The 12,251-nt window shown below is 43.4% G+C and overlaps 1 protein-coding gene across 1 annotated transcript in view; it reads right to left on the reverse strand.

Annotated features, from left to right (window-relative positions):
- Positions 1-12,251, reverse strand: part of LOC118337096 (connector enhancer of kinase suppressor of ras 3-like) — a gene marked incomplete at its 5' end in the record, with an annotated part of 30,249 nt that overhangs the window by 6,802 nt on the left and 11,196 nt on the right. The window contains 3 exon segments of the mRNA XM_035673957.1: positions 3,403-3,490; positions 4,557-4,759; positions 8,752-8,915. Of these exon segments, the coding sequence (XP_035529850.1) occupies positions 3,403-3,490; positions 4,557-4,759; positions 8,752-8,915 (455 nt within the window).

The raw sequence follows: 12,251 nt of genomic DNA on the forward strand, positions 1-12,251 counted from the left end.
GGTGGGGTACAATTGGGGAAAACATGTAATGATGTTCACAAAGCCCCATCCAAATAGTGCTTTGGTTGTCTGCGAACGTTTGGATGCATTACTGCTTTCCACAGTTGAAAGTGGGTGGGCTAGTGGAAGAAGGGGTTTCAGTAGCTGTGATCTTGGTCGTTTGGGGCAAAGGAGCCAACAATAAAATCTGCAAAGTCAGCTGGAAGACTGATCAGCGGCCCCTCCAAGAGTCCCTACACAGCACCCATAGACTGCAGCTGGACTGGACACAGCTGAGGCAACAGCCTCCCCTGACAACTGTGTTGTTGGTGGTGAAAGGGCCCCTGGTTAGGCAGGGAATGGGTTCACAGTGGATGTGTGTATGGGGGGGGGGTGCTCTGTTTATGGAACTGGCCCCCAAGGGAAGCCATCCATCAAAACACAAAAATGCTTCTGTCAAAACTACGAGGCACAGAAAATCTACTTCAATCAAGTCTCTTATTTCTTGAGAGCCCTCACAAACCACAAGCCTTTGTCAATGTAAAAGAAAGGCAAAAACGGTGTTTTGGCCCTCACAGTATTAGTGACATGCATGGGCATGTGCCATGTACAAAGCCAGCTCTGTTGCTCTTTGTAAATCCATTGTGTAGACAGCGAATGGGGGTCGAGCAAGTTTTTCCATATTTCCATAGCTTGCACATTCCACTGGGCTAAAGGGGGCCGTCTGTTTTTAAATGCACTTGCCTTGTCACACTGTTGGTTTGTTTGCATTGACGGGATTTGTGTGAACTGTCTGTGGCCGTGAGCATGGCTTCCCATCAAAGCAGAGTATATCCTATGCTCCCTAATAAAAATATTATTTTGGATCTGTGTTTGTGTGCCTGTTTGAAGGACTAAGCTCTTATGGTAGAGTAACATACATGTGACTTTGCCACGTTTCTCTTACTTGGGGAAATGAAAAGGCCCAATATAAACATTAAGCAGGAAAAACTATCATGAATAGCGTTTCATTTGATGTGCATTGGTCTAAAAAATCATGTTTCGCATACAATATATTTCCTAAAATCAGCCAAGAACATATGGTGGTTTCAGAAGGAATTTGGCTATGCTTGCATAAACATGAGTTGCATATTTCTTTTAGAGACTGACCCATGTTTGGATGACTACAGTGTTGACTGAGCCAAGAGGGATGAGCTAAAAATACATATTTTGATGTTTAGAGGTCATGAAACAAAACAGTATCATTATGTGCTGCAGACATGGCTTGGCACATCTCCCACCAAGCTTAAGATTTATGGAGCATTTCTCTTGTTTCATAGTTGCATCAAATCATGTGAACACAATACCACAGATAATCCCTCTAAGATCTCCAAGATATCCAAATTAATCCCATATCTTTGTCAAAACCAGTCCTACTGCTAGACAGGAGCAAGATCATAACTAAGCACTAAGAGAGGCTGAGGCACAATTCCGTGGGTCTACTGATCCCTCACGTTATGGACTTGATCCCACAGCCGGTGTGGATCAGATGACTCTCTGTGTGCTGCTCTGGGCCTTTGATCTGCCACCAGAGCGGATTTGCATGGTCGAGCAATGAAGTGGCCGAGACAGAGGAGTGGTGGCTTGGTGCAGAAACCTGGAGTGTAGCTGCCTTTTCACTAGAGTGATATAAAGTCCATGGACTGCAAAACTTTAGCCCTACCCTCCTGACATCCTGTTATTCAAATGGTATCTATATGTGATGGATAGGTCTGCTGAAGAGTAGTGTTTGGCCTACATAATGGAATCTGGTTCGCTCTTTTAAAAAAAAAAAAAAAGAGAAAAATAAACTCCATATCTGATCCGACAATTCAGTGGTGAAGCACAGATAAAAGACACAGGGGATTGATGAAAAATGCCTTCTTTGAAAGAGAATGACCTCCACACTGACGGGTCAGCCAAGATGTGTGATGCGTTCACAGTTTTATGGCCGTGTCCCATTGTGTGTGTACACACAGGCTTCATTCAGGCAGAACACATAAATTGTGTGATCTCAAAAGCCCTGATTCTTGGCTGAAGTTCATGAACGAGATGGGCAAACCTCACGCCGTCCTCCCCCATCATAAAACTAATTGCTGTGGCAGTCTCCTGTGCAACCTATATTATTAACCGCTAGCTCATACTTTGGCCTGCACCAAACAAAGCGAGTCTAAGTCATATAAAGAAATAAGAAGGGAAATCAAGGGTCTTATGACTCTGTGTGCAATTTGTGTGCATGCTTAGACACTTAAATGATGAGTTGGGAATACGTTGCATCAGTGTTTCCAGTTACACAGTTTTATATCAGCTCATAACAACCTAACAGGGGACCAAACTGTAGCTCTCCTCCACTTGTTGGAGGAGACTAATCTCTGCAGTCTTACAAAACTCTTTCAGCACCTATCAGGAGTTTATTCTACACTATAACATCTCCACTTCACATGGCAGTGTGGGAAATGTATACCCCCACTTCTCCTGGATGACCATGACCGAGACACCCACAGTAAATCACCAGAGGCGCTGAAATACCAGACTCTGGCGAGGAAATAGGCACTCTGGGAAAGGAATTTATTTTGATGCAATAACCCTCTAAAAATGACACCTGCAGTCTCAGCAGCCACTTTCACTGGCACTGTAAAAACGAGTTGCTTACAAGGCTATGCTTAAATCAAACCCTTTAGGGAGAACAAACTGTACATAGAAGCTAATGGCTTTGATACTGAAGAAAAGGCCACTTGCTAGCGCCCTTTGTTTAGGATGTAAGTATGACCAACCATGACTGGTTGTAAGAAACTGACAGAAGTAGACACCCAATTGTACCATGATGCAATGCAAGAGCAAGTCTCTGCAGAAAGTTCTGAAATATAGTGTATGTATCCTGATGCTCTGTTTTAACAGTTAGCCATCGATCTGGCAGTCAGATGGACTACCTCCTCATCCCCGCTTTAAACCTACACACAGGAAGTGCTTTCAGACAGTTTGGTCTCCCGCTGCGAGCATCTTGGAGGAGCAAAAACAGGAACCACATGGCTGAGGGAGTACGGCAGCCTGGGGAATGTTTGGCAGCCACCTTTAAAAGTGCGCCAGTGGGTTTTACGAAACTGGAAACACAAAAGCAACGTTTACCATTAAACGTCCCCGCACTAAGGGGGTCGCCTCATTAGCCAGCACGAGGAGGAAAAGATCCCAAGAAAAACATCAGCATTTGCAGTAATATGTTTAGACTGCTGGCTTCAGGCTTATGTCATGGCTGCCAGACCACATTTCCCATAACTCTGTTCTCCTACACTTTATCCTGCATGTCTGTACCCCGGAGCTGGTATGTGCTCAGTGGAAAAAGCTATTGTGTGTGTGTTTCCCAGGGGCTAGCTACACGTGTGCTGTTGAGCTAACTAGCGTGCAGACCTGTTGAACTGTGGTGGTGAGCTCCAGGCACAGCTGAATGATCTTGTTCTTGGTGGCTGTGAAGTCACTGATCCCTGTCAGAGGCGTCCTGCAAGCAAACAAAGATGGAAAGGGAGAACATTAGGAACCAGTGATGGACTGCAGAGTTGGGTTGATTTGCATGAACGCACAATTTTAAAACTGAAGCATACGACAACAATGTCTGATATTATTATAACGGTCACTGGATATCCACTCTGGCTACTTTATTGGGTACACTTGTAAAATCCAATCCAATCCAATACAACCACTCAGCTATTGAGAGATTTATGATATTTACAAAATGGGGGAGAAGAATATTAGCAACACATCTTAATATAATGCATCCCTGTACCACCCACCACTTCAGTCGTAAACATATGCTGTTGTACTGGACTGTATAAGATTGTATACGTCTACCTAATAAAGGGGCCTGGCAGAGTATGTTTAGTGTGATTTACTGATGTGGAGTCAGATATGAGCTACTAACACGATTCTTTATAATAGAGGCAGTGAACCTTGCTCTCATTACTGTGTTTGGGTGACTGGCCACAGACAAACTTGGTTGTAACTCAAGAATGTCACTGTTCTGGTGCCATTTCATCTCCTCTTCTGTCTGACTCCTTCTGAAAACACATGCTTAGGAACTCCAAAATCAGCCCCCAACCCTCCGTTCAGTACTTCAAATATGTTACTGTGGTTTATCAAATTATGTCTTCAGAAAAACTTTAGAAAAACATATAATCTAAACTATTTTTTTTTTTTTACATTTCTTAATAAAAACATGCATGAATGTGAACTTCACCGATGTAACTGAACATACATCACAGCAAATTTTTTTTTTTTTAAGAGCGTTACATTGCTCTCATCTCGACATCCCAACTACCGTTTATATCATGGCGTCACCTTACCCGCTTTAGCCAAGCCTGCCACAAAAAAAGCAGCTTAATTTCAGCCAGCTAACACTTAATCCTGGCAACCTGCTTAATATGGTCTGCTTTCATGGCGTAATGCATTTTGGAGCAGGTCACCAGGAGAGCAAAGGGGACTTTGTAGTGTTGACTTGGCCAACAGCATGAATATGTGCAATGGCTGCTGCTAACAGGTAGGTGGTGATTATAAAACAATGTTATTACCTGTCGAGCCAAGCCAGGAGGCTCTTAGCAGCACCAATCAGCTCCACCACAGAGGTAAGGAAGTCATTGGGTGGCTTGCGTGAGGTGCTGCCATCATACGCGGGGCTTTTCCTGCGGTCAGACGTGGCCATGTGAAGACTGTTGGTGGCCGCTCTCATCCTCACAACCAGATTCTTCAAGTTGTCGGTCTCCACTCCATAGTTCTGAAACGATAAATGAATACACAATTTAAACTAGGTCAAACAAAAGCGGAAATCATACATTTAAAACAAAGTCAAGATCAAAGCAAACAACCCTTCTAGACCTGGGAGTCGCATTCCCAGGAAAACATGTTGTTTCCTGTATAATAAGGGGCTGTTATTATTTCTTCGACAGTTACCATTTACATGCACTTGTCTGTGAGGACAGCCCAGTCATGAAATTTCCCCTTCAGTGTTTAGGTTAGTTGGAGGGCGTGCAGGGAGGGGGAGCACATGCCATCACCTGATTCCTATCAAGCAGAGCAAAGTTTGCATTCTTGAGCCTGGGTTGTTTCCTGCTTGTGCATTCCTCTGATTTATAGGTTATTCACATGCACAAAACAGCCGAGCTTTGTGTCTTCAAGGGTCGCTAAGTACAGTACAAACCTGCTATGAACTGAACTACTGCAGGGTAGTGAGCCGCAACAAACATGCACATTTTTTCCTTCAAGGGTAAAGTGTGTGTCTGAGACTGAGCATGATCACTTGTCAAATATTTTAAAGAACTTGTTTTAAAGTACGTGGATTGTTTTGATTGAATAAATGGGTTTGGAATAATGTGTTGGTTAAAGGTAAGCAGAGAAAGGCTAGCCTGTGTCCTGTAAATATCAGCTTACATGGTGTTGCATCGCTGCCAGCAATGCTCGCTGCATGTGTGATGTGCCAGTAGCTAAATATGCTTTGCGAGGAGTAAAACAGCATGTGTTTGGAAAACAATAAAGGAGATCTGCAAGTGGTTAGAGTCTACTTTTATTCCACTGCCTCTATACAGCCCGAGCTCAAAAAAAATAACATACAAATCATGTCAGTCGTGTCAGTCCCGGAGGAATCACTGGAATAATTGAAGTAGTCAAACAGTAGCTGAAGGCAGCCTCACTCGTGCTACACATGACATGAAATGGATTGTTGAAACATCAAAGATAAGCAAACATACGGAGAAAGGGAAAGACATTCACACAGTGAACTAAGTGGAACTGTAGCACAGAGGCAGTGTGAGCATGTTCCAGATCAAACGTCTCTCCTGGCTTTTTCATTAGCAGGCTAATCACACAGTCACAGCAGTTCTAACTGGCCCACAGATGTCCAGCGAGCCTTTGTCCCACACTGCCAGTTAAAAAACACATCTGAGCAAGATCTGTAGCTCTAGTCAAATGTAATTTGTCTTTCTTCTAACAGCATTTCAAGTTCAATTTACGTTCTTTCAGTGCCTTTTTATAGACGTTCACTTAATCTAGAATCAAGATGGCAGCTTTGTTTTTTTGTGTAGGCTCGAGTTGGGGCTCTTTGAAGGGACTATATACTCGGTGTAAGTGTCCTCGGGAGTAATGGAGAACGGCTATCACAACACAGCGCTTCCTGCCCTCGCCACAGGCATTACATGGATCTAACTTGACTATAAAAGAAAGATACAAATGTCTGTAGGCTACACAGAGAGTGTGTGTCCGTTGCTATAATGTGCCATCTAAGGTTAAGTGTTACATTATACCTTGGGACAGATTCACCCCTAGGCAATGGTAAAACACATTTACAGCAGCTCTGCGGCTCATGATGAGGTCAGATGATCTGTCATATACTGTATGTCCAATGGCTGCTGGAGAAAGCTAGTGTGTGAGAATATCATGTGGTATTGGTCTTTTGAGTGGGTCACCAGGGTTGGAGAATAAATAAAGAAGTGTTGGGTTTCAACACTGACTCTGCAGAAGACATCATGGCTGCGAAAATCCCGTAAAATTAATTGAACTGTTCTTTCTTTGTCCCTAGACGGCAATTTGCTCTTGATAGCTTTTGGGTGGAAGAGAAGCATGAATATGAATGTTTCCTAAAGGGCTGTATGTTAAGCCATCAGTCACAGGTAACAGGACAGCTCAGCTCCCTGATATATGAAAGGTACTACGATAAGGCCAAATCTTTATTACATGTGCACATGCTGAAACATTTAAAACTCAAGAGCAAAGCCTTGTAGCAAAGTTTCAAAAAGATGAATGTGACTGCATCAACAGGAAGTGTCTGACCTAACAGTAAACAAAAAGAGAGAAAGTGGGGGGAGAGTGTGAGAGTGTGTGGGGGTATCGGGTGCTGGTGGCCTGTGTTCCTGTTGGTAGCAGTGACCTTTCCTCAGTTGAAGCTAATTGAATTGGGGGCCTCACTTCCTCCCATGGGGCCTGTGGAAGGTCAAGGCCTCATTCTTAATAAGGTAACCCTTAACGCACAAAAAAACATTTAGCCGGACTGTTTCAGTCATCGGTGAGCGGTCGCTGAGAGTCCTGCATTCCTGGTCTAAATTGTCTCACTAAATGACTTAAGAACACACAGTGACTGCAAACTAACAGCACATTTTGAAGGCAGAATGAAGTTCAAATGCAAGGAAAAGGGTTCACTTAGAAGTAAGCTTGAGAGGGAAACGAGTTGAGAATAAGCTGCCGTGATGTGGACGTTCTAGGGGTGAACAAAAATCTGGGCCTGATTGCTGTGATAGTAAAAGAGGTTATAGATCACATGATGTACCATATGGTACACATATATTCTTATGTTGAGTTAATCTATCAAAGTAAAAGGCAACCATATATCTGCCAAGTGCTTCCAGGTGTCCACTTCCAGTGGTAATGGGTAGAGGGGACACAGTTAACTGGGATAGGATGAGTTGATTATCTTAACTTTCTGCATAAACAATGTTCATTAATGGGGTACAAGTTGGGTCAAGGGGGAGTCCCTGTCCCAGACAAAACTGTACACAGTCTGGTTTGACCTTGGTCATCAAAAGATAGCACAGGTTTCAAGGTTGCAACCACAAGCATCATACTAGCTCAATATATGTGACCACTGACACAAAAAGGAGCCACAAAATGGAGATGCAAGCTAAGTGATGGGCGTTCGCTAACCTCACACTAAATCACACATGTGCCTGCTTTTCACAGGATGCCAGAAAACCCATCCATAGCCTCAGTGTGCTAAGGTGATGGATCGGGGACAAAGAAATCACATCTTTTTGAGCCATAAACTGTATTGATCCAAACCCATTTGACCTACAGCTTTCAGAGCAGCATCAATGCAAGATGCAGCCTCATGTAGGAGAGAGGTTTGAACTTTTAAGTTTCTTCAGGGTAAAAATAACCATGTTCCAAACGATTAATGTACAGCATTTTAAGAGAGCGTAAAGACAGAAATGCTGACACTGATCAAAACGCAGGGACCACAATCTGGGACTTTTATGGCACAGGAAGTGATAAAACTCCAAATCGATCCCATCTGCTGGAAAACCTGGTTCTCTTTCAGTTGGAGCATGGACGCTTTTCATCGCTCTTTTCATGCTCACGAGTTGAAGGCACTGGCAGAGACATTTTTGCTGGCAGTTCTTCTGGGAGCTGTGATGATGGACAGAGGGGCAGCTGGTTCGCTCCTAGAGTGACTAATAAGAGCCAAACAGGGGATCTATAATTGAACCAAGCGTGATGGCTCAGGTGAGTGGATGGCAGCAGTAGGAAGAATAACCTGCCTGGCATTTCTGTTTAAGATAACAGAGACCAAAACACTAATACAGATTAAGTTTGTATGCATTTTGTGTGACTTTACATGTGAGGGAGAGTGGAAAGAGGGCTCACATGTTCTCTATCAAACTGTCACTCGCCGCTGCATGATTACCATTAACTAATAATCTCACACAGCTTCTCGAGCTCAAGGCCCCTCTCCTCTTCTCTGACTGTTCTCCCTTGTCCTCGGGCTGCTTCATGTGTTACGGTGCCTCCACACCCCGCCGAGCTGTGTGGGAAGGGACGAGCCTTTCTGCACCGCTGGTTCCTTTAACTGCCCAACCAGAAACTACAAGCCCCTGCTTTGTTACAAATCCCTCCTGGAGACACGGTCAAGTCCCGCGATTATGCTTTTACCTGTCATATTTATTTATACATGTGAAATTAGCCACACACACACACACACGCTCGCGGCGCAGATCTACTGACCAGAGCGCAGAGTAGATCGACAGCCTCCAGCACCAGTTCCTGGTGTCCGATCCTGGCCACGCCGAGCTCCTCCAGGTCCTGGTGTGTGATCTTCAGTAGCTGCTCCCCACTGATCTTCTCCCGCTCAAAGTTGCTCACATACTGCTGCAGGCTGTCATCTAGACCTGGACACACAAGACGAAGAAGGCAGATATAGTGAGAAAAACATTAAGAATACAGATCAGTCTGCTATAGTTCAACTGTCATTTACAAGAGCGCTTCGACACAATGTCCCAAAAATAAAAGACCGTATCTGTCTCTCTTTTTTTTTAGCATGTGTGTGTGTGTGTGTGTGTGTGCAGTGCAGATAAGGAACAGGTGTGACTGCTATCTTTGCTAGACAAACACACTATAAAAAGAGTAACGGTTGAGGTTAAGTCTGTTGGGCTGGTTAAACAATGGATGGCTATATGTAGTGTGTGTGGATGTGTGCGTGTGTGGGTGTTTCAATAAACATGCCGGTGTCCCCTTGCTACTATTTGCAGCACCAAAAACAAATGAGATGGACGGTTACACTACCAACTGCTCTGGTCATTGAAAAAAAGGGTGTAACTCACATGATGTGTACTGCTCACTGGAACAGGCTCTTTTGATACTGTAAAGTGAGCTAAGTACAGTACTTTGCCATGAACAAACTCACAAATGTGCCCTCCCTATGCACGCAATGTGTCTTTCGGTGGATCTTCAAGTAGTGCTGAGACAACATAGTGAAGAACAAGCCTTTTGTGTGTGTGTGTAGCTGTGGTCTGTAGAAGTAAACGCCATCTTTCTCCCCATCAAAGAGTGCACAGAGAGGGGGCAGCTGCGGATACATGGCTCTGCGCCCTGCTTTTCTGAAAGACCTGTCAGCTGTAAGACACACTCCCTCACTTCAACCCTAACCACACACACACACACAAATAATATTCTTCAGTATGAGACAGGATTTGGCAGATCCATTTTCAGTTTGACATTCAAGTCACAAAAAGGATTGACTTTTTTTTTTTTTTAGGAACATGTAACTTAACAGCAGATAACTGCATCCATATAAAATGTGTTGCACGGGATGAACAGTACAGCGCTGACAAAGCTGAACCAATAAAGAGCAGGAGCCAGTTACTTCAATTCCTTGACATACCCGTATTGCAGCCCTTTGAGATAGGTATTGTAGAAACTGTCATAATACTACATATCAGAATACGCTGAACTGTGCAGCTCTCAGGCTCACGCCACCTACCCAGGACTCCCTTCAAGGCCATTAAAATTCCATTATGGCATCAAAGTTCACTTTCAATCCTTGAGAAAATATCTGCGAGAGCTCAAATCATCAGCGCTGAATCAAAAGGAAATTCCATCAGGACTTGTTAACCATTAGCCTTCACACAAGTCAAGTCCAGTTAGTCTCGTTAGATTTTTCTCATTCCCTGGCATGCTAATTCAGTGGCAAGAGAATTTCAAGCTTAACCCCTGACTGGCCAGCAGTCTGCAAGGGAGTCCACTTCACACTGTAAGACTTAAGGGACTGAGCACCAGCCTGAACCCACAGCAGCACAAACACAAGCCAAACACAAACACTGGGCCACTCACTTTTAATGCCATTAAATGAGAAGGAAAAAAAAGACTTGGATGCAGAGGGTGCAAAGTTTCTCCTTCCTGCTGTGTTAAAAAGGCATTTCCTGTGGAATGGTGCCACTCTCCATCACAAACCAGGAGAAGAAAGGGCACTTGTGGTTCAGCTTACAATAAGACTTGCTGAGGCTTACACTGTGTTTTTTTCCTTTAGCTTGGTTTTTCTAAAACCACACAATATCATCCGGACAGACTAGATATGGGAAACAGTCTGGAAAGAAAATGGTGGGAGGAATGAATCTGCATCCGCTAATTGATGAATGAAGGGCCTTTCCCCTGCTCTAGGCTGATTTTCCATCTCCATTCATTCATTCATTGGGAGTGTTCCTGAGTGTTTTCTCCCCACATGTCCTATCCCTGATCCTAGAAGTCAGACTTCAGAGAGTTTAGAAATTCCAGGTCACTTAAGGGGCCAAACTGATCTGCATGAGCTTTGAAAAAGACCTCCAACTTGAATGGCACCAGCGACTGAGAATAGGGGGAAATGTGCACTACAGAGAAAATGTATTACTCTCCCACTGAATTCAGGGGCTGTAAGAAGAAGGTAACACAGCAATCTCCCTCTGGACTCAACCGTTGACACCTTCTGAATAAGTGAGGGGTGTCCTTACAGCGTGGCTTCTAAAACATTTATTGGGCTTCGATCAATGGCTGCTGAGGTGTGTGTATGTGTGTGAGACTATCAATTTTCATTAAAGCTAGAGTAACCAGTAAAGGAGATAGAGTGTCACGTTATTGTGAATTGAGCGAGGGGAGGGGGGGGCTCACAAGGGAGGACTGTGTGAATGCTTTTCAAAAGCCTGTGAGGAGAGAAACGCTTTGGAGTTTTATGGCCTCTGTGAACCACTTGGCAAATGTCCTCAAACCAGAGCAAGTGGGTGTAACTGTGTCGCAGAGACGCACACACACAGCACCAACGTCAAACAAAATCACACTGCCAAAAACATACATTGGCCCCAAACGTTTATTGTGAGAAGACTGGATGGATTCTGGCAATACTCGTGACAAATTAGAGTGATAATACTACATATGAACGCCTGCTGCAATGTTTAAATTAACACAATAAACCAATTCTCCTGATAAAGAGTCAACTTGTGTTTTAGTTTGACTTGTCAGTTTCTTTAATGATTTTAGGCTGGTATTTTTTTTACAAGAGGAAATAAATAGCAAACTAGAATAATCATCTTAAAAGAAAAATCATCTTAATGTACTGTTTTCTTTTAATGGTAGAAAATAAGATTTATTAAGCATAAATGCAAACTTGTTAACTTATTCCAGCTTCTAATTTGAGCATTTGTTGTTCATGTTCTAACTTTCTATCAAATTTCACAGAAATCTGCTAAAACAATTATGATATCGTGCTTACGAACACAAAAACACGAACAGGAGTCATTCAAACATTAACAAATAAATGTATATACTGTCAATGATTAAGACTGGGTTCACAGTAATACTGTATATGACACATTGCTGCAATGTAATGCAATCAAATTAATAGTAGAACCCAAGATGGTTAAAAATGAGCCTCTCTGTATGAGGACGCAGAATGAATGAATGAAATCTGTCAAAGTCTGTGACAAATAAACAAACACAGAGGAGGGGGTGAGCAGCAAATGCCAGTCTCTGTAGTGTGGCACCTGCTGTTCACTGTGGGGTCTTTCTTGCCACCCACCATCGCCCATTCAGTAAACATGAATTATGTGTACAACAGGTTATGAACACAACAGTTTCAGCGTATAGATGCATGCACCCACACACACACACACCTCCTACACACACACACACACACACACACACACACACACACACACAAATACTAACATTATCTAAAAAGTTAAGGTGTGAGAGGGATC

This window comes from Morone saxatilis, unplaced genomic scaffold, assembly GCF_004916995.1.
Source record: "Morone saxatilis isolate NCDOM2014 unplaced genomic scaffold, NCSU_SB_2.0 Contig3, whole genome shotgun sequence".
Lineage (NCBI taxonomy): Eukaryota > Metazoa > Chordata > Actinopteri > Moronidae > Morone > Morone saxatilis.